General features: G+C 33.5%; 1 protein-coding gene across 42 annotated transcripts in view; it reads right to left on the bottom strand.

Moving 5' to 3' along the window:
* Positions 1–13,361: 13,361 nt before the first annotated feature.
* Positions 13,362–21,533, bottom strand: part of LOC127856485 (mucin-5AC-like) — an 81,358-nt gene continuing 73,186 nt past the window's right edge. For all 42 annotated transcript variants that reach the window (XM_052392701.1, XM_052392703.1, XM_052392724.1 and 39 more), the window contains 12 exons: positions 21,314–21,518; positions 20,928–20,999; positions 20,100–20,414; positions 19,291–19,350; positions 18,783–18,992; positions 18,496–18,542; positions 18,142–18,264; positions 17,690–17,797; positions 17,277–17,360; positions 15,841–15,975; positions 14,775–14,826; positions 13,362–14,136 (listed from right to left, as the gene is read on the bottom strand). In XM_052392701.1, the coding sequence (XP_052248661.1) occupies positions 13,793–14,136; positions 14,775–14,826; positions 15,841–15,975; positions 17,277–17,360; positions 17,690–17,797; positions 18,142–18,264; positions 18,496–18,542; positions 18,783–18,992; positions 19,291–19,350; positions 20,100–20,414; positions 20,928–20,999; positions 21,314–21,518 (1,755 nt within the window). In that variant the 3' untranslated portion in view covers positions 13,362–13,792. The remainder of the gene's footprint in view (positions 14,137–14,774; positions 14,827–15,840; positions 15,976–17,276; positions 17,361–17,689; positions 17,798–18,141; positions 18,265–18,495; positions 18,543–18,782; positions 18,993–19,290; positions 19,351–20,099; positions 20,415–20,927; positions 21,000–21,313; positions 21,519–21,533) is intronic.

Below are 21,533 nucleotides of genomic sequence, written 5' to 3'. Positions count from 1 at the left end.
TCTTCTTGTCTGAAACTACAAGTCCTAGAGCTTTCATATTAATTTCATGTATAACATCATCTAGAGGTCCTCTACCAGTATTTGGTGGACAACATTAGTGGTCCTCTGTAAATGGCTCCATTGTGACCTTTGACCTTTTCCTAAGGTGAGCGACCCAGGGCCCTTTGGGCCCTCTTGTTATTTTTCATTAAAGGGACTCTCTCAGACACGTGTAATTTGGGAGTAAATAAACGTTAAAAATTTGATATTCAACTTCCTCGTCACTATACCAAAGACCGCTTTCATTTTCCTTACTTATAAGTTACTAAAACCCCATGTTTTTGTTGCTTGGTGTGAAGTGAGCCTTCGCGCCAGTCTGTTCAACGTTGGGAAAGCCGGTTTATAAATAAACTGAGGAATTCTTTTTCGCGCGCCAAGCTATCACGTGACGTCTAAAAATAAACACTACACAGCAACATAGTAGCAAAGGGAAATAATCGTGCGCTTAGTTTGGGTGGAATTCTGAACATTTGATGTAGAAAATGCGAGTATTTTTTATTTTCCTTACCAAATTGACCAAGATTCAATAAATATTAATGTCTTCTCTATTTGTTTTTGTCATCGCTCGACCCATTTTCGTCTAACGCAAATAATGTATGCGACCATGCACATGTTCAGTAAACGTTTCCGAAGACCCACGTGACGATGGTATCTAAAAACACCACCTCTTATTCTAAGTTAAGATCGTTGTTTACAAAATAAACCCGTTTAAACGGTCTTACATATCTGCGATTTAAATGTTAATTTTCTTCTCTGTACAAATATGAGCAAGTTTGGAAAGCTGTCAATAATCTAGTTCTGTGTTACTTTAGAAATGTATGTTGTCGTGTTTATGGTAGAAGACAATTTATTTACAAAAAGTTAAAATCTCGATCTCTGAGAGAGTCTCTTTAACGAAAAACCGGAGAACAGTAGTAAAAATTATTTAAAATTTTGAGAAAAAGGCATTCATCGTTACCCCCAAACCTTTATTATTATCAGCCATGTTTTTTTCATATCAGGGATGGTCTAAAACCCGTGGTGTCTGGAACTGTATATGTTCTGATTTTTTTACAAATAATGTTTTTTTGGGGGGGGCAGGTGGTTTTGGACAGGGGCGGGCGTGGATGAGAATCTAAAATATTTTTTTCTATTGCCTAACTGTAAAATAACATATCTTGAAAAATAAAATCCTGCAAATACTTTCTACCTGTTGTTCTGTTACATGTGTGTTGAACATTTCTGTGACTTGTTAAAATCCTATGGACAAATTTCTAGTCTAAATTAGCTTCTCAATTTAAATAACTTGTTCCTTCAAAATAGTGCATGGTTTGATATTGTACTATTTAAAATTTGAATTAATATTATCTCTAGTCCTGGCAAGTCTATGTTCTTTAAGTAAATTGAAATTAAAAGGTTTATTCATTTAAACATTTTGCAATGATTTCTGTTAGTTCACATCTTGTTAAAATGTTTTATACATGCATAGTTTATGCCTTGGTTAAATAAAATCTGAAATCTGTTGTGGGAAGTATCATACTATGTATTCGTGTTTCTGTTTGTAAAACGTTTAATAAAACTATTTAACATATACTGAAGTGTTTTATTTCTTTTTGTCGAAAACCAGGTCAAATCCTAGAAAAATCTTGTTAACACTCCGGAAGCCACCTTTTTGAATCAATCTAGATGAAACTTGGTATAAATGTATTTACAGAGACATGGATATTTATGTTTCTGGTATTTAAAATTCAATATGTGTCCGGTTTTAATTTGGGACATGCTTGGTTGGGGAAAAAGTAGATCACTAGGTTTAATATTATATTAAAAAAAACTTGTTAACACTTTAGTGGTCACATTCTTGCATCAATTGTCATAAAACTTGGTCAGAATGTTTGTCTGGACAATATGTAAGCCAAGTTCGATTTTGTGTCATGTGGGGTCAATGATTAGGTTGGCAAGTCAAGTGAAAGAGTAGATGTTGTTTTAGCCACCGCCAGACCCTGTTGTCTGGGTCAATGTAGGTCGCAGTGTCCGAAGGTATCTTATCATGTGATGCGGCTCGTATTTCTTGTGTTTCAATAACATTTCCGATACAGAGTTTTAGTTAACTCGTGATGGGAGACAAGTGGACTATAGGATTGCTTGAACCCGGCCTTCAATCGTCCGCCATGCCGTCCTAGTACACCGTATTAAGAGATTTTATAGATACTGTTAACATATGTATATATATCTAGATCTATATATTTGTTGGCTTCTGAAGACCCCCATTACAATTTATACATATATACTAAGTAAAGGGGCATTATATATAATTATATATTATTGTAAAGGGGCATTTTTATAGACTTGATATACACATTTGTGGGTTTCGATATACACATTTGCGGGTTTCCGACTCTGCCCCTCACCATGGTCTCATTCAGTGACCCCGTAAGTGAAGGTATGTGTGAATATATATATATATATATATATATATATATATATATATATCCGGGAAAAAGAATGTTAAGCAAAACGTTCAGCTAGTAGTTATTATATCCGCCAATGAAAAGTCTTGATCGGAACAGTTATCGCTGAGAGTGTTTCCATGATCGAGAAGATGTGTTTCGAGCTGTACGAAAGCCGCTACATTTGGTGATCTTAATCGAACAACGGAAGTCATTCAGTGAAATTAACGTTAACCCTGTATTATGAATGTTATGTATGGTAGGTGTGCTTGTTTGTGTTTTTGTTGCAATGATGCCGTCGATTAAATGTATTTTTGTTAATGAATTATATAAACGTGTTTTGTTGATTTTATTTAAACGATATTAATCGTTTTCAAAGTGGCTAGTAGACTATTATAAGCATTCTAAAGTACTGGTAGTCTATATTAATATTTTTGAACAATTATATATAAGTATTAATGAAAGAAAAATATTTCAATTTCAGCTTGAAACTTAAGAGAAACAAACAAAAGTCTACAAACGTTAATTAGAAAACATATCATTTAATTGTTCACATGCCATTTCAAATACCCAGCAGATAAACCGTATTATAGCACGTTGTCGTTTATTAATGTCAAGGAACCAAATAAACAACCAAAAAGCACTACAGAGCTGGTATGCATGTACATTTCTGGTAAAAGTTAATAGTTAAAATTAACAAATATAAAAGCTTACCTGCGATGCACTTTCATGGCAGAGATTGTTGTATGGACACACTTCTTTGATGTATTGTTCTGAATGTATCCCGCACACACAAGACAGTACGTGTTTTAGTATGAGAACCACAAATGTCCTTTTCATTTTGTAGTTTATTCTTCCGGATGTAAACATTATTTAATTATATAAAAGTCGAGTGATTGGTACCTAGGTTATGATTAAAGACGAATAGAATAAATAGGCATTGGATATTATCAAGCCAGTCATTTACTCTTTTTTCTGCTTTATAAATAATGATATTCATTCGATTTTTTTTAAATAAACATCAAGCAATGAAAAATTAAAACACGTCTATCAATTCGTAATGTATTGCAAAGATAAACGTCAAGCACGGAGCATGTTCGAAAACAGTTTCCAATTTAGTGATATAAGGGCTATATATACGTATTAGCGTATATACGGGTTATCGGTACTCATTTGTCCAATACTGGGAAACCATACGCTAAACAAACAACGCACTAAACAATCATTGGACACAACGACTCTATTATCAACGCCTTTCTCCATTTTCCAACCAATAGCATTCAAATATAGCTCACATACTATTTAACAGATAAGGAACACATATAGATCGATCCAGTTTAAAAAATATCATTTAATTACAGGAATAAATCTTATTATTCTAGTCGATTTCTTTCTAAATCATAAAAGTTGTGGAGTAAATTTCCTTTGTATCACTTTATTCGTCCGACAAATAAGAATGATATCAAAGTCAGAGACTAATGTCCTCTCATTTGGTTCCAGCTGCGTGCCGATATTAAAGACGAATGATTATGATGATTAAGTATTGTATGATGAAGTAAAATGTAATATAGCTACAGTGTATTGAAAAAAGTATATCATAATGTGAGTATTATATATTGAATGTTTCATCACCGCAATAAAAGTAATGAAAATCATAATCATACACATGTCATAAACATCAGATGCAAATTAATACAATACTTCAAAACATCTTATGTTGAACATCTTATTTATACATAAACGCATCTCAAATATTATTTTCAGAATTTAATCATCACAATTCGATTAAGTACAAATTAAAATGTATTGACCATCAAGTATTACAAAATTTCAACGTATCTACACAAATTTTTTAAGACTTTATTATATATTGTGACGAAGTAACTTTATTCTCTAAAACATGTTAAAAGTAATAAGGACATAATCACCGCTCAAGTGTCGTGGACTAAATTATTGTTTTTCGAAACAGCCATGCTATATGAATGGCCCTGTAATTTATTGGCAATCTGTCACTTGTCTACTGGATGTGAACAACAATATTTCTCTATAATAATGTTTCTGAAGTGTCATATTTAATATATCTTTACATTATACTATATCACGATTATCATTTAAAAAATCTAAAAGGAAAATCCGTCATCTGATTTCAGTAAGTATGAATGGATGTTTCAAATCGTTTGACTATTCAGTGAGAAAAAATCAATTAATATATCTCTAATATAAAGATAGCAAAACTAATAGAATAACAATAACAAGTAATCCACATGTATATTGAATTGGTCAAACATAATATTAAGGCACTTTAACTATAACAAATCATTCAAATTATGCAGATATAATAGAAGCATATAATTTCATTACCTATGATCAATTATGAATAATAGGAAATAATACATGAAAATAAATGTCAACTGTGTGCAGTAAACTTACACAATGGTAGGGCACCAACCTTTTATTGACACTATTGCTAAGAAAATGCAATGCATCTAATAAATTGTGAGACTGACATACTTAACCCATTTATGTCTAGTTGACTCTCCCATCCTTCTAAATTGGATCAATTGATTTCCAAAAATAAGGTATGTCTAGTATATTTTTTTCTATATTTAGACTATTTCTTACAGAAATTCCTTTAAGCAAACAGCGCAGACCCAGATGAGACGCCGCATCATGCAGCGTCTCATCTGGGTCTACGCTGTTTGCCAGGGCCTTTTTCTAGACGGTAGGCATAAATGGTTTAACTTAGAAGAACATGGATTTTAGTCAACAAAACTCAACTAATACTGTGTTAAAAAATGCAGATTGGTTTAATGATGACTGTAACTCTGCGCGGGTATTTTATTTGCAAGCACTACGCCTATTTAATTCTGATCATAATATTGCAAATAGGGTACTTTTAATGTAACGTAGAGCCTCTTATAAAAAAATCGTAAAGAAATGTAAAAATACAAGTTATAGACAAAAAATGAAAGATATTGAACGTCTTAAAAGATGCAAACCCAAAGAATTTTGGAAATATTTTAAAAGTTAACAAAAATCCGATTTTGCTGATATTTCAATTGATGCATTTAAAGAATACTTTGCTAATCTAAGTAATGATTTATCTAACTGCTACAATGAAGAAGCAGAATATTTTTGTGAACATCATGATTTTAATAATGTATCTGTTTGTAATACTGAACTTGACCAGCCTATCACCGTGAGTGAAATTCTTAGTGCAGTTAAATCGCTCAAGCGTAATAAAGCTCCAGCTAGCGACCACTTATTAAACGAGTATTTTATAGAATGTATTGATATTCTTGCTAGTCATTTGTGTGATATTTTTAACGGGTTTTAAATTCGGGCTACTACCCAGAAAATTGGATGGAAGGCTTGATAATACCACTTCATAAAAAAGGCGACAAAAGCGATGTTAATAATTATCGTGGTATTACACTTGTAAGCTGCTTGTCCAAGCTATTTACTACAGTCATAAATAAACGCATTGATAAGTTTTGCACGGAAAATAACAGTATTTCGGACGCACAATTCGGATTTCGTAAATGGCGTTCCAGAGTAGTTCCAATTTTTATTTTACATTCTCTTGTCCAGAAATATCTCAATGAAAATAAGAGGCTCTACGTCATATACGTGGACATGATGAAATGTTTTGATTCTATCTATAGAAATGCACTTTGGTTAAAAATGTTTAAAACAGGTATTGATGGAAAACTGCTTAGAATTGTTAAAGACATGTATCAAAAAGTTAAATCTTGTGTCAAGGCATGTTCTACTTATTCTGAATATTTTAATTACGCTGTTGGTTTGAGACAAGGGGAGGTTATGTCACCTCTTTTGTTTTCATTATTTGTTGAAGACTTAGAGCTTTATTTGCAGTCTAATATTGATGCAGGCTTAAGTATTGATGATTTAATTTTGATTTTGTTATTGTTCGCTGATGATATGGCTATTATAGGTAAAACTCCTGAAGAAACTCAGAGGCACTTAGATCTTTTGTTTTCATACTGTTGTTCTTGGGGTTTAACTGTAAATACTACAAAAACAAAACTAATGGTTTTTTGAAAAGGCGGGGCATTATTAGCAAATGAAAAATGGACCTATAATAGCCAACCAATCGAAGCAGTTGATGATTTTAACTATTTAGGTACTGTTTTTAACTACACTGGGAACTTTTGTAAAAACATTGAACATCTTAATGTAAATGCCTTGAAATCCTTAAATGTTCTATTTTGCAAATGCAACGACTTTGGTCTTTCACCAAAAACATTGTGTCAACTATTTGATGCATTCGTATCGCCAATTCTTAATTATTCATGTGAAGTTTGGGTTTATACCAAATCCAAAGAATTAGAAAGAATACACCTTAAATTTTGTAAAAGTTTATTAAGCTTAAGAAGTAATGCGTGTTCTGCTGCAGTTTACGGCGAACTGGGCAGCTACCCACTGTATGTTCACAGATACATAAGAATAATCAAATATTGGTTAAAAATCAAAGACAGTGATAACATAATATTGAGAGTTGTGTATAACGAGGCCCTTAAAAATTGTATTAGTGGGAAGAAAAATTGGGTCACGAGTGTAAAAACTTTCCTGAACGAATATGGATTTGCGTACATCTTTGAAAATTACCAGTACCTTAATAATAATGCTTTTCTCTCCGAGTTTAAATGCAGAGTCATAGACTGTTTTAAACAACATTGGTTTCACACACTTGAAAGTCCAGTTTTATTTTTGTACAAAGAATTTAAAATATCATTTGAATATGAAAAATATTTAGATATCTTACCCAAAAGTATCAGATTTTACTTCTGTAGATTAAGAATGTCATGCCATCCATTAAGAATTAAAACGGGTAGGTTTAGTAATAACCGCATAGCTGGGGAAGAAAGATGTTGTTTTTGTTGTAACTCACGTGATATTGAAGATGAATATCATTTTATTTTAATATGCCCATGTTATACAGATATTAGGAAAAAATACATAAAATCTCATGATCTCAAACGGCCATCAGTATTTAAATTCTTAAGCCTTATGAACACAGTCATGTTATAAAGATGTTCTTATTAAGTTGTCTTTTTTGTGAAAGATGCTCTGATTATTAGGAAAGCCATATTGAATGTTGTTTAAATATCAGCTGAAATGTTATGTTTCGCGGATTCGGTTGTGTGTTTGTTTATCTGATTTATTGTTTGTTGTATGTATATAATCCTCATAATGCAGTACCAGTACCTGCAACAACATGAGGCGAAATAGTCATGCGTGCTTGTGTTTCCGCATTTAATGCATATATATTATGTGTTATTTTATTTGTATAATGATCCGTATCGTCTCTAATTTATTATTCATCTTTTACATTTCTCTAGACGACTAAAGAAATAATTAATATCTTCTCGTATACAGATGTGAAATATACGTGCCTGATTGTTTAATGTGTTGCCATAGTTTAATTTGTGTAATTTTGTATTTTTTGTTGTAGACATTAACAAAAATGTGCACTGTCTATCAATATTATTAGCATATTCATCCAAATGATATGCGTAAGATAATCCACTCTCAATTTGGTTTATTTTACATAAATATAAACAGCATGATAATCGATTGCCACCTGTCACAATATGTTTTAACATTGCGATTGTTTCCAACCACTGTCATGTATTATGTAATTCGTTATGTACACTAATTATTATTGTACACCCACTTTCTTTTTCACGTGAACTTTTGAAATGTATAATATAACATGGCTAAGACAGACGATGTACTATGTACAAGTAGAAATAAAGTTCTGTTCTTTTCTGTTCATGAAACGTAACTATGTGTATTTTCGATCCTCAACATATATATAGAATATATATATATAAAGTATGTCAAACGTTTCCTTTAGAAGTAGTCATAGTCCTAGCCATTTGTTAAATCCAAATTGTGACACTGTCACTTGAAGTAACTAATATCGTATTTTACATAGATAATTACACGTTTTTTGTCTTGACTTAACTGTCATATTGCCGTTGATCGTCTATCAATTAATGTTACCATCAACGTTAAAATATAAATTTATTTAATTGGCACTAGTGAAGCGCCCATTGTGTTTTAAGTGAACCAGTTAAACAACCCTCATTATTCGTCTTTGAATCGTTTCATTAAATGTATCAATGACAGTCGACGTATGAGAAAATGCATCAAATAATTAACGTTTTATTGTAAGAAATTGTTTGCTACATAATGTTACGAAAATCGTAATAAACAATTCATTCGCAACCGACACTTTCGAAATCCCTTACCGGATAAATGTTTTAGAAATCAGAACAGAGTCTCCATAAATTTCATAAGCGTTTTATATAACCGTAGAAACAACTAAAATTGTTTGCATCTACATAGGGAGTTTCGTAAACCTGGTGTAAGCACTTTTTGAGTCATTGAAGTTGGTAGATATTTCGAAAGGACACATTGATGGGTAAATAGACGGACAAATCTGAAATAAGGGATATATTCCCGTTGTAGGCCTCTTTCCACATACCAGGTTTCATCAACCTAGCTAACATTTTTTTATTTAGATCAAGACTTAACTGTTTTTAGATCATTTTGGTGACCATACTATTAAAGCAACAGCATTTTTTTTCAAAGGAAAAACAATGACATTACGTGCATAGTTCGTATACTACCATTGAGTTATCGCAGAACCAAAATTTCTGTTTCCAATGCTTTTCGCAATCTAAACGACCAATTTGTTTCTGACGGCAAAACGGGGCATAAACATAATACATATCAATACGGCTAGAGAGTGAGTTGGTTCATTTTTCCTTGTTCCCAATTCCTTTTTCGAATGAGGAATAAGGAACAGTTCCTCGTTCCTTTTTCAAGCTTAACATATTTGAGTATTTTAGAACATCATGCATACAATTTTAAAATAAAAATCTAACTCTATAATGTTTACTTAATGTATAACGTTACCTATTCACGTTTCTTCTTCGCGCTTGCATATTTCGTGTTTAAACCAAACTGGCATTTTCTACCTCGAATGCTAATTCACACCAACAAAACATATAGCCTATAACATGAATGTGATATAAACAATTCAATTTAGTACATTTAAACATGTTTGTTTGTATTTATAATCCAATTCCTTTTTCGTTGCTGAATAAGGAAAAAGAAACCAGTTCCTTATTCCTTATTCAAACCGAATAAGGATCTAACATTTTCGTACTTAAACATCAATGAAATTGATCAAAAATACTACATATAAATGAACATCATTTTATTTATAGGTAAGATATTTAAAATATTAACTGCAATACATTTCTACTTAATTTAAATAGTCTACTTAATTCATGATAACCCAGTTTCTTATTCGGTTTGATTAAGGATGAATGAACAGGTTTCTTATTTCTTAATTAAATCGAATAAGGAAAACTGGCACTTTCTGACTAAAATAAATGAAATGAACCAAAAGAGAAAAATAAATCAATTAAAAGTATTTAGAATGTAAGTAGGGTATCAAAAACGTGTATTGCAGTACATTCTTACTTGGTTTTATTAAATGATAAATCAATTCCTTATTCCTTTTTTAAAGGAATAAGGAACTGACATTGTATTACTAAAAATATAAATTAAATAACCAAAACGACAATTGAATAAATAAAAATCATTTTAATATAGGTTGAGTAACACAAATATTAATATCAGTATTATTCTACATAGTTTTATGATAAGTCAGTTCCTTATTCGGTCTGAATAAGGAATAAGGAGCTGGTTCCTTATTCTTTTTTCAAACCGAATGTGGAAAAAATGAGCATTAACTAAACTCAGTAAAGATGTATTGCAATTAAGCATTTTGATATCCAACCAACTTTAACAATGATTTTCATTAGTTTATTGGTCTCTGTGGTTCATACCAATTTATTTTTAGTTAGAAAATGTCAATTCCTTAAACGTAACTGAATATATCCATATAACATAGTTAATCTTAAATAACACACACAACATATAAAAAATATCCGAAAGTGATCGTCCGAATACAGACTTCTGAATAAAAAAACTAACTTATTGCCAAATTCCTTATTCAGAGGCCATAATTTCGGATACTTAAATTCGGATGATTTTCGCATAGTACAGCTTTATATTCGTTATTGTGGGCGATGTTTAAAGAAATCTTTGTTATTTATATCTTTGATGCTTTTCTTAAAGACTTTTCCGACTCTGACCTTTGGCCAAGACTATGATAGCATAATACTAAACATGTTTTGGATAGCTCATACCGTTCTCATACGTTAATAGTTACGAAGGGATATGATCACGGACGCAAAGTGATTTGCATAAAAGCAAGACTACACTGGAGGCAGCGATCAAGTGTCTCTTGTAGACTGGAAAGTTTCATCGCGATGCCTTAATATTTTTTTATATATTTTATATTTGAAACACCTGCGCATATACAAGATGTAAAAGTGTGTTGTTGTTTTTTCTTTGATTTTTCAGTGCGAGTTCGCGTTTTCTCGCTCATGCAGGCCAACGGTTCGTTCGGCGACCTTTAACCTCGGCACACGACTATTGACCATGGGAGCTACAAAACGGCGATGGCCTCGTTGGTGAACAGTCCCTCGTCGATCTTAGCGTAACAGTTCCGCTCTTAAAGCGAATATTTTGGACTGCGATGCCGTCAGTGCGACGCCACTGACGTCACTATAAACGCTATACTGCACCGGAAGCAGAGGCCAGGTGTGTAGTACATGTGAGGTTCCTTACACGAACATATATTTTACTGAGACGGTCAATTGTTGAATTTTCCTGCAAGTCGGAAGCAACTAAGTTCCCTTGATTATTTTGTTCCATCTTTTAGTTTATATTGTTTTAATACGAATTTAATACTATGTTGTTCGGAACATCCCGGTACCTTCGACTCTTATTTCCTAGAGATAATTATTCGTCCATATTTAAATAAATTTTAGTATGTATAAATGTCTGCCGAATCGGAATTATTAAAGTTTAATCGATGCACTTAACGTATAATGTAACAATTTATTCTTATTTTCTATATTTTAAGACCTTTATTTTTATTTTATGTTGTTTTGTGATTGGTTAAATGTGGATGTATATTTATATATATATTCGAATACTTTTGATTTAGATTCACTATATATACTGGTATAATCGAATAAATTGTATGCTTACGATATACTAGTAGTATAGTTTATAGTTTTATGTTAATAAGACGTTCCAGAATTGATTAAGGCACCTAGGCACCGGTCTTGAGCCATGGGTTCTCTTACACCACACTCCAATGAAAAAACAAAAGAAAATGAAACATGAGCAGTATGGCTGCTTATTCCCATTGGGCGAAAACCTAAATCGATCATTTCAACCGATTATTGTCTGGGGTGCACGTGTCGTCATGTACACCTCTCTTGATTGGTGGTAATGGAAAATCTTGCAAATATCGCAGCTGCATTAATCAAAAATAATGCTTCACTTTGTGCACGTGTATAGTTTTGACTTGGGTCGTACAGTCTGATGTGTAATACTTATATCTTGTTATGCCCACGCATGTGCGTGTTTAAATACACATATAACGACATTTCATACCGAATGTATTTAGTATCGTTTCAGTTCTTTAGATACATTAAAAGAATATCGCTACTTACAGACGTCTCGAAGCTCTTCAACTGAGCGATGTCGTTGAGGTCGATATCTGTTGCACATTGAATACAGACGGAATTGTTCAAAAGATTTATTTTGTGCATGTACGTGCAGGAAGCCCTGTCAAATACAAACACCCGGTCCTAATTTGCCTTTATGTATTAGAACAGTAATTGTTAAGTTTAACACTATACCGCATCGAATGTTAAAGTCGTTATAGTTGGTCAGAGATCTCGTGCGGAAACGAAGTATGGCAGTACAGTTATACGGACAAAATATTTTCCATTCATAACTAAAATATTATGTACTGTATGTTCATTACTTCTATGTTTTTTCCACCGAGAGCTCATATTTGAGTGTGTATTCAAATGCAAAATGTAATGGGGAAAAATCTCGTTGAGCGTTTTACAAAACGGAGAATTTGTTGTGTTTCTTGTTTCATTTAAACACACTAACAAAAGATTCTTGTGTTGCATGTAAAGTGTTGTTTATGACAAGTGGCCTAAGGGCAATCACAGCCTTTGCTTAAGAAAATAAAACAGTTTAAAATGTGAACATGGAGTTTAATTACACGGAAACAAATACAAAAGAGTACAAACAATTACCGCTGTTAAACTGTTTCTTTGTTTCTTCTTTATGTAGTATAGGTAAATTTATTATTACTCTTTTCATGGAACATACATTTACTATTTTTTGTGGAAATTCTGTCTTCGTTCTAGCGTTCCTTCACCAATGCAGGCTGATGCAATAGTTGTTATGTCCGATCATAATAATGAATTGATCCGATGCAAGACTTTCATTGGTCATTCAAATGTAACTGTTGATTTCATTATGAAATAACTGACCACGCTTGCATATGCCAACACCGTCTAGTGGACCTAAGTCCATCCTCGTGGTTTTATTCCAACCTGGTGAGTTGTTAAACTGTTTTCATTTATTGAACACTGTGTATTATGCATTATGAAATGTGTGAATTATTTTAATTATTGTAATATTCATTTTTCATAGGTTTTTCCGTAATGACTATATTGTTCTACGTCCCTAATAAAATGGAAATAATTATCAATGGACTTGGTTTGCCATCTGCCCCACACCCACTGCATTAAATTAACTAGCATTTTTGTTACTGAAAATAATACAAACAATAATCAAAGTTATAATAATTTTCGTTTCTCCTTATAGTGACTAGTTGTTATGTTACAGAAAAATATCAAAACCCGGTGTAAAAATACGTGTACTCCTCTGATGGGCTGTAGAACTAAATCAAACTCATTTTAAAATGCTTTATTTCCACATCAAGACAAAATGCATTTCACAAAATATTTTGAAGGTATTGAATAATCAAGTCAGCAGCAAAACTCTATACATAGGAAAATCAATTAATCAAAAGCTCTTTTTTTCAATGTATACGATCGTAATTCACCATACAGTCGCATACTTGTTGATACACTTAATCACAATATTATCTACGTATTTGCGTTGAATGCTGTTTGTTAACTATTTAAAACACGGCATGGTAAAAGATATTAACATGCATTATTTTCATTTTCAAAAACATCTGTTAACAAACATATATTTCATGATGATGTGGAAACGAAAATAAATAACAATTGTAAAGATTCACAAAACAACGTCCATTAATAGTGCCACGATCAAGTATACGAGTTACTGCAATAAAGTCATCACATTTCGCCTGTCATCTACTTTCCTCCAGTGCAAATACCACACCCGCACGACTTCGGTACGGAGTAAGTCTTTGATATTGTGCGGCCACCTTTACACGTGAGTTCCACGCTCTTGCTCTCCGTTGCCGTAGCCTGGCAACAGTTGCAATCGTTGGTGAAGCCTCGCATCACGTGACTGTATGACGAGTGCGAGTTGCAGTAGCCGGAACATTCCAGAAGGTCGGGGATAGGTTCATTGTTCTTGCACAGCTCAAGGTTGTCCATAACCGTGAAGTAGCCAATCGTATCGTTGGGTTGCCCGGATATTAGACGCGGTGCGCATGTCTGGCACGTCAGGTTCTCAGTATTGTTGCGGACAGCTGAACATTATAGTAAATAACTTGAAAATATTCAGTTTTTCTCGTATTCTGAGAAATAAATAAGCGGACATTAACCAATATGGTCGAAAACTAATTCATTTGCTCTTTTCTATTCAAAGCCATTGGAAAGACATGTTTGACATCAAAGTACGGTTAATTATATAATTTCGTCTGGGAAGTGAAGTGCACCTTGTTGGGACCAATTTTGCTGATAAACGTTTGGCATTGATTTCTGTTAGTGATATTATAGATCAAAGCGATGTTATGAATTAGGAAAAAGGTTGCTGTAGTAAATAAGTTAAATAAAACAAAGAAACGAACAGCCATTGTTGATATTGAGCATTTCGGAACATACATATGAAGTACAAAGCAGAGGCATGCAGATGCTAATACAACCGTATATTTATATGATAATATTGTGGAGAATTATACTAGCAGCTAAAATCGTTTACTATTTACGCATGAAAAAATACAGTTCTCAAAAAAGAGTTCGTCAAATATGAAAGAATCAATGCTTCTTCAATCGTTTGTTATAACGAATGCGTTTATGTGACAAGATGACTGACAATCCCGACTTTAGATTGGGACACTTTATGGTTAGAAAACCATAAATGTTTAAATAGTCGATGTATACTTACGTTTGGGAACGCATCGCATGCAGCAGCCTTTAGGGTCATATGTTTCCTCTTCCTGCAAAAAAACACACAACATAACAGCGTTCTCATCTACTCACAAAAAAGTATATCAACAAATGCTTTAGGAAGCAGCCATGTCTTTCATTTTCAAATTTAAAGCTTGTCCCACAAAACCATTTTAACATTCGATGAATTATGTTTTCCTCATTTATTACGAACAAAGCGCGTTGTAGTGCTGGTATTATGACATCATTTTTTATTATGATGTTATTATCGCTTTTATCTTTAGAATGGCTAATTGCAGTAACGGCAAAAATACACTGCTCGGAAAAGTTCAGGGGCCCCGCGGACTCTGATTAGGAAATGCCATCGCCCCGGCGTTTTTTCACGTTAGTAAACAACAAAAATATAAAAAGGCCAAATTTGTAACGAAGAAGAAACATAAATAGACTTAAGAACATTTATGTTAACGTTTTATCGAGCAATTTAAAAAAATTAAGTTAATATTATATTTATTTATGAAATGTGTCGATTTTTCTACAATCCATTTAGTGTAGGTATAGAAAAGATGTGTTCAATAACATTAATTGTTGCTACATGGGCACGAAGAATGAAACAAGTTATCTTCAGTCAATTAGGTGCACAAAAATAGGTGCACATAACATATATACCGCATAAACAGAAATGCAGACCAAACTATTATTTTTCAGCTAGTCACTAGCAATTAACCCATTTATGCCTAGTAGACTCTCCCATCCTTCTAAATTGGATCAATTTGTTTCCAAAATTAGGGATGACTATTATATTTATTTCTATATTTAGAATATTTCTAACAGAAATTCCTTTAAGGAAACAGCGCAGACCTGATAAGACGCCGCATCATGCGGCGTCTCATCTGGGTCTACGCTGTTTGCCAAAGCCTTTTTTCTAGACGCTAGGCATAAATGGGTTAAAGCTAGTAATCCGGGGAGTCGAAAAAGTTCTATGGAACTGATATTAAGCAGGTTTGAGCTTAACTCAAGTTATTTACGGCGTCAAAAATGTTTTTCATCTTAATGAAATCGCATACCTGAAGACATTCTCGCAGTAGATCGTATTTCGGACACATGACCTGGGTCTCTGAGACTATGAAACGCTTCAGGTTGGCATCGAAGTTGCACGTCTTCGTGTAGCAGTCTCTGGTAGAGGGAATGTAATCGCCCGCCTTGAAATGATAAACATGATGATTACAGTTAACCTTTAGCCGTGTTATACCACAAGAAATGCTGTTCCTTGACCGCCATCAGGCCATTGGTCAAAATGCGTGTGTGTTGTGTGTATGATTATCATGTATATGTGAATTATGCTATTTTGTTTGTCCTTATCTCTATTATTATTTATGAAGTGATATGATTTGCAACGTGCTGCATATACACATTTTTTTTCTTTGTTTCGCTAAATTTGTCATAAAGAAATACGCTTCTCAGATCAGACGCATTCAATAAATGTTCGCATCAAAATAACATATTGATACGTATGTTGTGGTTCGATTTTCAAGCAGTCTTTATAGTTCAATTAATTAGCGTTCTTTTAAAAAAAATATTGTTGGGATAAACTAATTTGTTTTATAGGATAATGAACATTATACACTTCTATGCGCAATTTCTAATGTTTATGTGTTTACTCTATAAATTGTGGTTATACATGACATACAACAAAGACAAACCCCTGTAATAAAAATGGGAATGGGATGAATATTTGAAAATCAGCAAAATGTTTTAATAAAAAATTTATTAATGGATTATTTTATTCTTATTCAAATAAACTTAACGAAAATAGTGCAAATTCGCATTTGTTTTGGTTTAATGATCATAACTTGCGTGTAAAATGGCTTATTATTTTATTGGTGAATCCATATAAACATTCAAGGTTATCGATTTTTTACAATAATTATCTTTCCTTTTTTTACTCGACAGCGTTCATTTTCAACTACCTTTATGTTCAAGATACATCTATAATTTGGATTCTCACTACTAATAAGATAAAGCGATTCCCGCAGCCACCCTCTCGTGCCAAAACGAAAGCAAATATATTGTCGAGGGGAAGTAAACGAAATAACTGAATGCTGTACTGAATTGAGGTTTACGGTACTATTTTTACCGCAAATACACCTTATACAAACAGAATGTATAAAGTGATAAATGCCATACATGGTAATCAATTACAAAATATTGTTTTCAAAAATGATTACTATCCCCTTTGTTTTACAGATGCATATTCGATACGATTTTAAGTGTTATTTGTTGAAATGATGAACAGTAATTTGTTGCGACGTTCCTAGGTTCGGACTTTTGAATATTAGTTTTCACATACGGAAAATCGAACATATTTGAATATCGAAAAACGAATATTCGAATATTGTGTAAGTATTTGTTCATGTAATACACATTTATCATATATTTAATATATGTTACGATATAGACAATTAATGGGAAATGTTATTATAACATTGATCGAGCTATTTACCTTGTAGACGGTGCCATTGACAACACAGCCTATCTCTTCACAATGGTCGCAGCATTGGTCAGCCCGTGGCACTTGTTTGAAGCCCTTTATGCGGAAAAATTAAAGAGTTTATGTAAGTATCATTTAGCAACGCGCACAAATATATCGTGTCGCAACAGCCATAACAAATTTGGAATTTTAACACGGCATTGAAATTACAATTTAGCGCAGTAATATATATACATTTAGTTGCCCAAGCGCAAAGAGATGTATTGTTATAAATTATATTTTGTAATAAACAAAATATAATAACTGTCTTTCGGATTTGCATATCAAAACGATGTACGCATGTATTACAGTAAATAGCTCTTCGCTTAAAGTAGCTCTTTAAACATCCATACGTCGACTACGTAATAACATTATGAGGTACTGACCAGTTTGCACATAGGGCATCTTTCCTCCTCGCATGATGTCACAGCTCCTTCCGGTCTGTCTATGCACTTGCAGAATTTGCAGAGACCATCGTGCCAATACTGGCCAACCTGATAAGCAAAATCAGTCTTAATTTCATTCATTTATCGTAAATTAAATGTTTTACAATTCTTTAATACAATTATTCACAATATCAAATTTCACCTGGATAGAGATCATAATATTGTTAACTTTGGTTGAACTTCATTATTTATAAATTACTCCAAAAAGTGGTACTATTCCGGAACTAACATTTAACGGCATTGATTGAAATGCATTAATTATATTAACTAATTTATTCTCTTATAATGCACTTACTGTCAAATAGTTAAACAATCAATTGACGCAAGTCGTTTGTATTTAAATTGTAGGTCTAATGTTTGAACTTACATTGTAGGTGTGAGTTTGTACTTACATTGTAGGTGTGAGTTTTGTTGTTCATTACATATTCACAAATTGAGGACTTCACTGGTGGTCTGTGTGCGCATGCGTAAGATGTACAATTGCACTTGTTCGCAATAATAACCACTTCCATTCCCTACAAACCGGCAATAATTAAATATATTATGTACAAACTTTAAGAGACGTTATTCATGATCCTGTGTTATATTGAAGATGTTTATTTTTAAATATAACATGAGCGTAGCAACGGGGCTCAAAAACTGTGCATAAATCAAAATACAAAAACAACTAGAAGCTATATCGGCTGTGTACATTCACTTACTTAAAACATAAAATGAAACAAGAGACAAGTAAAGGTGTTTCTTACTTCTCCACACGTAGGCTTGTTCATAGCGGGGCAAATTGGCGGACACGCTGAAACAAGTGTTATGTTTGTAAGTACACAGTCTTAAAATTACAATTCATTACATAACAAATACATATTTACAATAAAGTTTGTTTGATTGAATTACACGCGAATTACACTTAAATCATTCGGTGTATAATGCAATTAAATGGAGTCTAACAAAGTCAGAGGTTAAGGAAGAGAACTATGTAATGACATGATTATTGATCGTGTGGTATAATATACTATAAAACACTATAGTAACTCACTGCATTGGAATGTCGGACAACAGTCGTTAGTATTGGCGGGTATCATGCTCATTGGCGGCGGGCACTGAAGGGCCGCTTGGGTGCAGAGCATCGGGTTACACACAACTTTGTACTCCCGACAGCAGCCATCGGGAATTAGGATCTCCTGCACTTCCTCGCCTTCTTTTACGACGGGACGGACAGGGCAGGTGACGAGTTCACATTGGTTTACTATGAAAATAAATTGGTTATGTCAATGTGTGATTAATAAATTATTGGTCTTAAATTTCTGAAACTCAATACGCCCATATATTTTACGCTTCATACATAGAGCCATTGCTTGTAGATCACATCATATTAAAATGTCCTAATAGTACTAATAAGCACTGATTCGTGAAATGATATAATATATTACGGTCAATTTGTGCTGTAACTATACACGGCGTGAACATTTGCTTTTGGTACAACATTATATGCTTACATCTTCCCAAGTATTAGTTCATATAGTTATGTAATAAATGTGTCATACTGTGCATTGGTGTTCTGTGTAGAGCCATTGGGGACCCAGTCGTCACCATCGGTGGAGCCTCTGCAATAAATTAAATGTGTACATTATAGTACAATACTTATTACAGACACAAAATCATTCATCATTACAATTTACACAAAACAACATTATGCTATATACCGACAATTCTGAATGAAGGGTTAAACGATTAAAATAATAATTAAAATAATATGTTTTGTACTTCTAAAAAAATCCAATAAGCAATATGTTTCTATCAGGAAAATTAAAATTACTATTGCACTTAGCATACATTCAAATTAGTTTCAGACTTTAAAAGGCTGCTCAAATCACGAATACCTATATATAATAAACACAAGGTTGTCATTATAAGCGTTTCTCTAATAAAGCAGAACAGAAAGCGTTATATTAAAGAATTTAAATATATAATTGTCAATTAAACAAATTTACAAACGCACTTGCATAATAAAAAAATTTACAAATACTAGTGATGTTTTTTAATGTTAGTATTGTCAACACATCATGAATATAATTGTTTGCAAATGCTTCCAACTTTAATTATATACATGTATTTAAGATCACTTGGTAATCAATACATATTCAAGAATCGTCGATGACATAATTTCTGTCTTCATTTGGACAACTGCTGGTCATCCACACATTTACATTTTGGTTTAGGGCGTTATAAAGTGTAGAAATTAGTAACCAAATACGTCATATAATGCAACCTTAAGGTCAGGCGTACCTTAAGAAAATTGGCTTTTAAAAACAATCTAAACATGTTTTATAGGTCAAGAGTCGTTAATACTTACGTTCACATTCGCAACTGTATCTGATCTTGTAGTCACTGCATGTCACTGGGGCGTTGTCATCGTTGCGGCACTCAAGCCCGTGGTTGATCGTGCATGAAATCATCTCCCCAGTGCTGTATGATGGAATGTCGTCTACGGTGCGACAATCGATGGCTGATATACGCCCGCCGGCACAAAAGGTGGACAGTTCGTGCTGGCTCATGACCTCTCGATCACCTGGGCCCGTGTCAGGGTGGTCTCGGTTGATCCAGCGGCCCCAGCGCGTCAGGCATGGCACAGCGGTCTCGTGACCATGACCATGCGATGTTGTTGGTGCTAGTAAGAAATTAGGTTTGAACATTCTTATAAATCGTCACACACAAGAAAAATATGTGTCCAATAATGTAATAACTTACATTCATTTGTTTTAGATTAGCACGTTTTATTTACATGTAATATTTTTAAACAGAATTCGAAACAAAATATTGTTAACTTCATAGAAAGGAACATGTGTGAGTTTTTTCTCATTATATGTGTCGTGTTCTGAGAAAACTGGGCATAATGCATGTGCGTAAAGTGTCGTCCCAGATTAGCCTGTGCAGTCCGCACAGGCTAATCAGGGACGACACTTTCCGCTTTTATGACATTTTTCGTTTAAATGAAGTCTCTTCTTAGCAAAAACCCAATTAAGGCATAAAATGTCGTCCCTGATTAGCCTGTGCGGACTGCACAGGCTAATCTGGGACGACACTTTACGCACATGCATTATGCCCAGTTTTCTCAGAACACGACACATATATTTATATAACAAGGAGTGATGACAAGAAACAGCTAATTAAAATGGAATACCTCTAGACACTGTGGGTGGAAGCCCCGTCGTAGAGGGCGTCACTTCAATACGGGGCTTCTGTGTCGGAAGCGCTGAAATGCATGATTTCAATTATATAAACAGAGTCAACACGATGTTTTTTACAAGTACGTGTTGCTGAGTACTCCTCGTGGATGCTATAATATAAATACTTAAAAGATACAATCTTAACATAGACACATAACAAACGTAGAGGCGTTTAAATACTCGTAAAAAAATCATTAAGAAGTCCCATAATGAATAAAGCAGGATTAAACAATGTCATGATCAAGTACCTATAAGGTCTATGATGAAACGTGTGTGTTTTACGAAAATTAAAATTCATAACTGATCAATTTGAATAGGAGTTTCATTGTAACACACATACATTCGCACGTGCAATAGTATCTGATCTGGTAGTCACTGCACGGGATCGGGTCATTGTCGGCGTTCAGACACACGGAACCACCCTCCATGGTGCACTGCGCGACTTCTCCAGTACTGTAGGAGGCGATGCCGTCCACTGTCTGACATTCCACAGCGGTGATCTTGCCAGCCGGACAGAAGGCCGAGCGCTGAGCAGCGGTCCACGACTGAAATAGGGGACG

The sequence above is a fragment of the Dreissena polymorpha genome, chromosome 13 (genome assembly GCF_020536995.1).
Source record: "Dreissena polymorpha isolate Duluth1 chromosome 13, UMN_Dpol_1.0, whole genome shotgun sequence".
Taxonomy (NCBI): domain Eukaryota; kingdom Metazoa; phylum Mollusca; class Bivalvia; order Myida; family Dreissenidae; genus Dreissena; species Dreissena polymorpha.
Note: the sequence above shows the minus strand (reverse complement) of the source record. Positions and strands in the feature narration are given on the sequence as shown.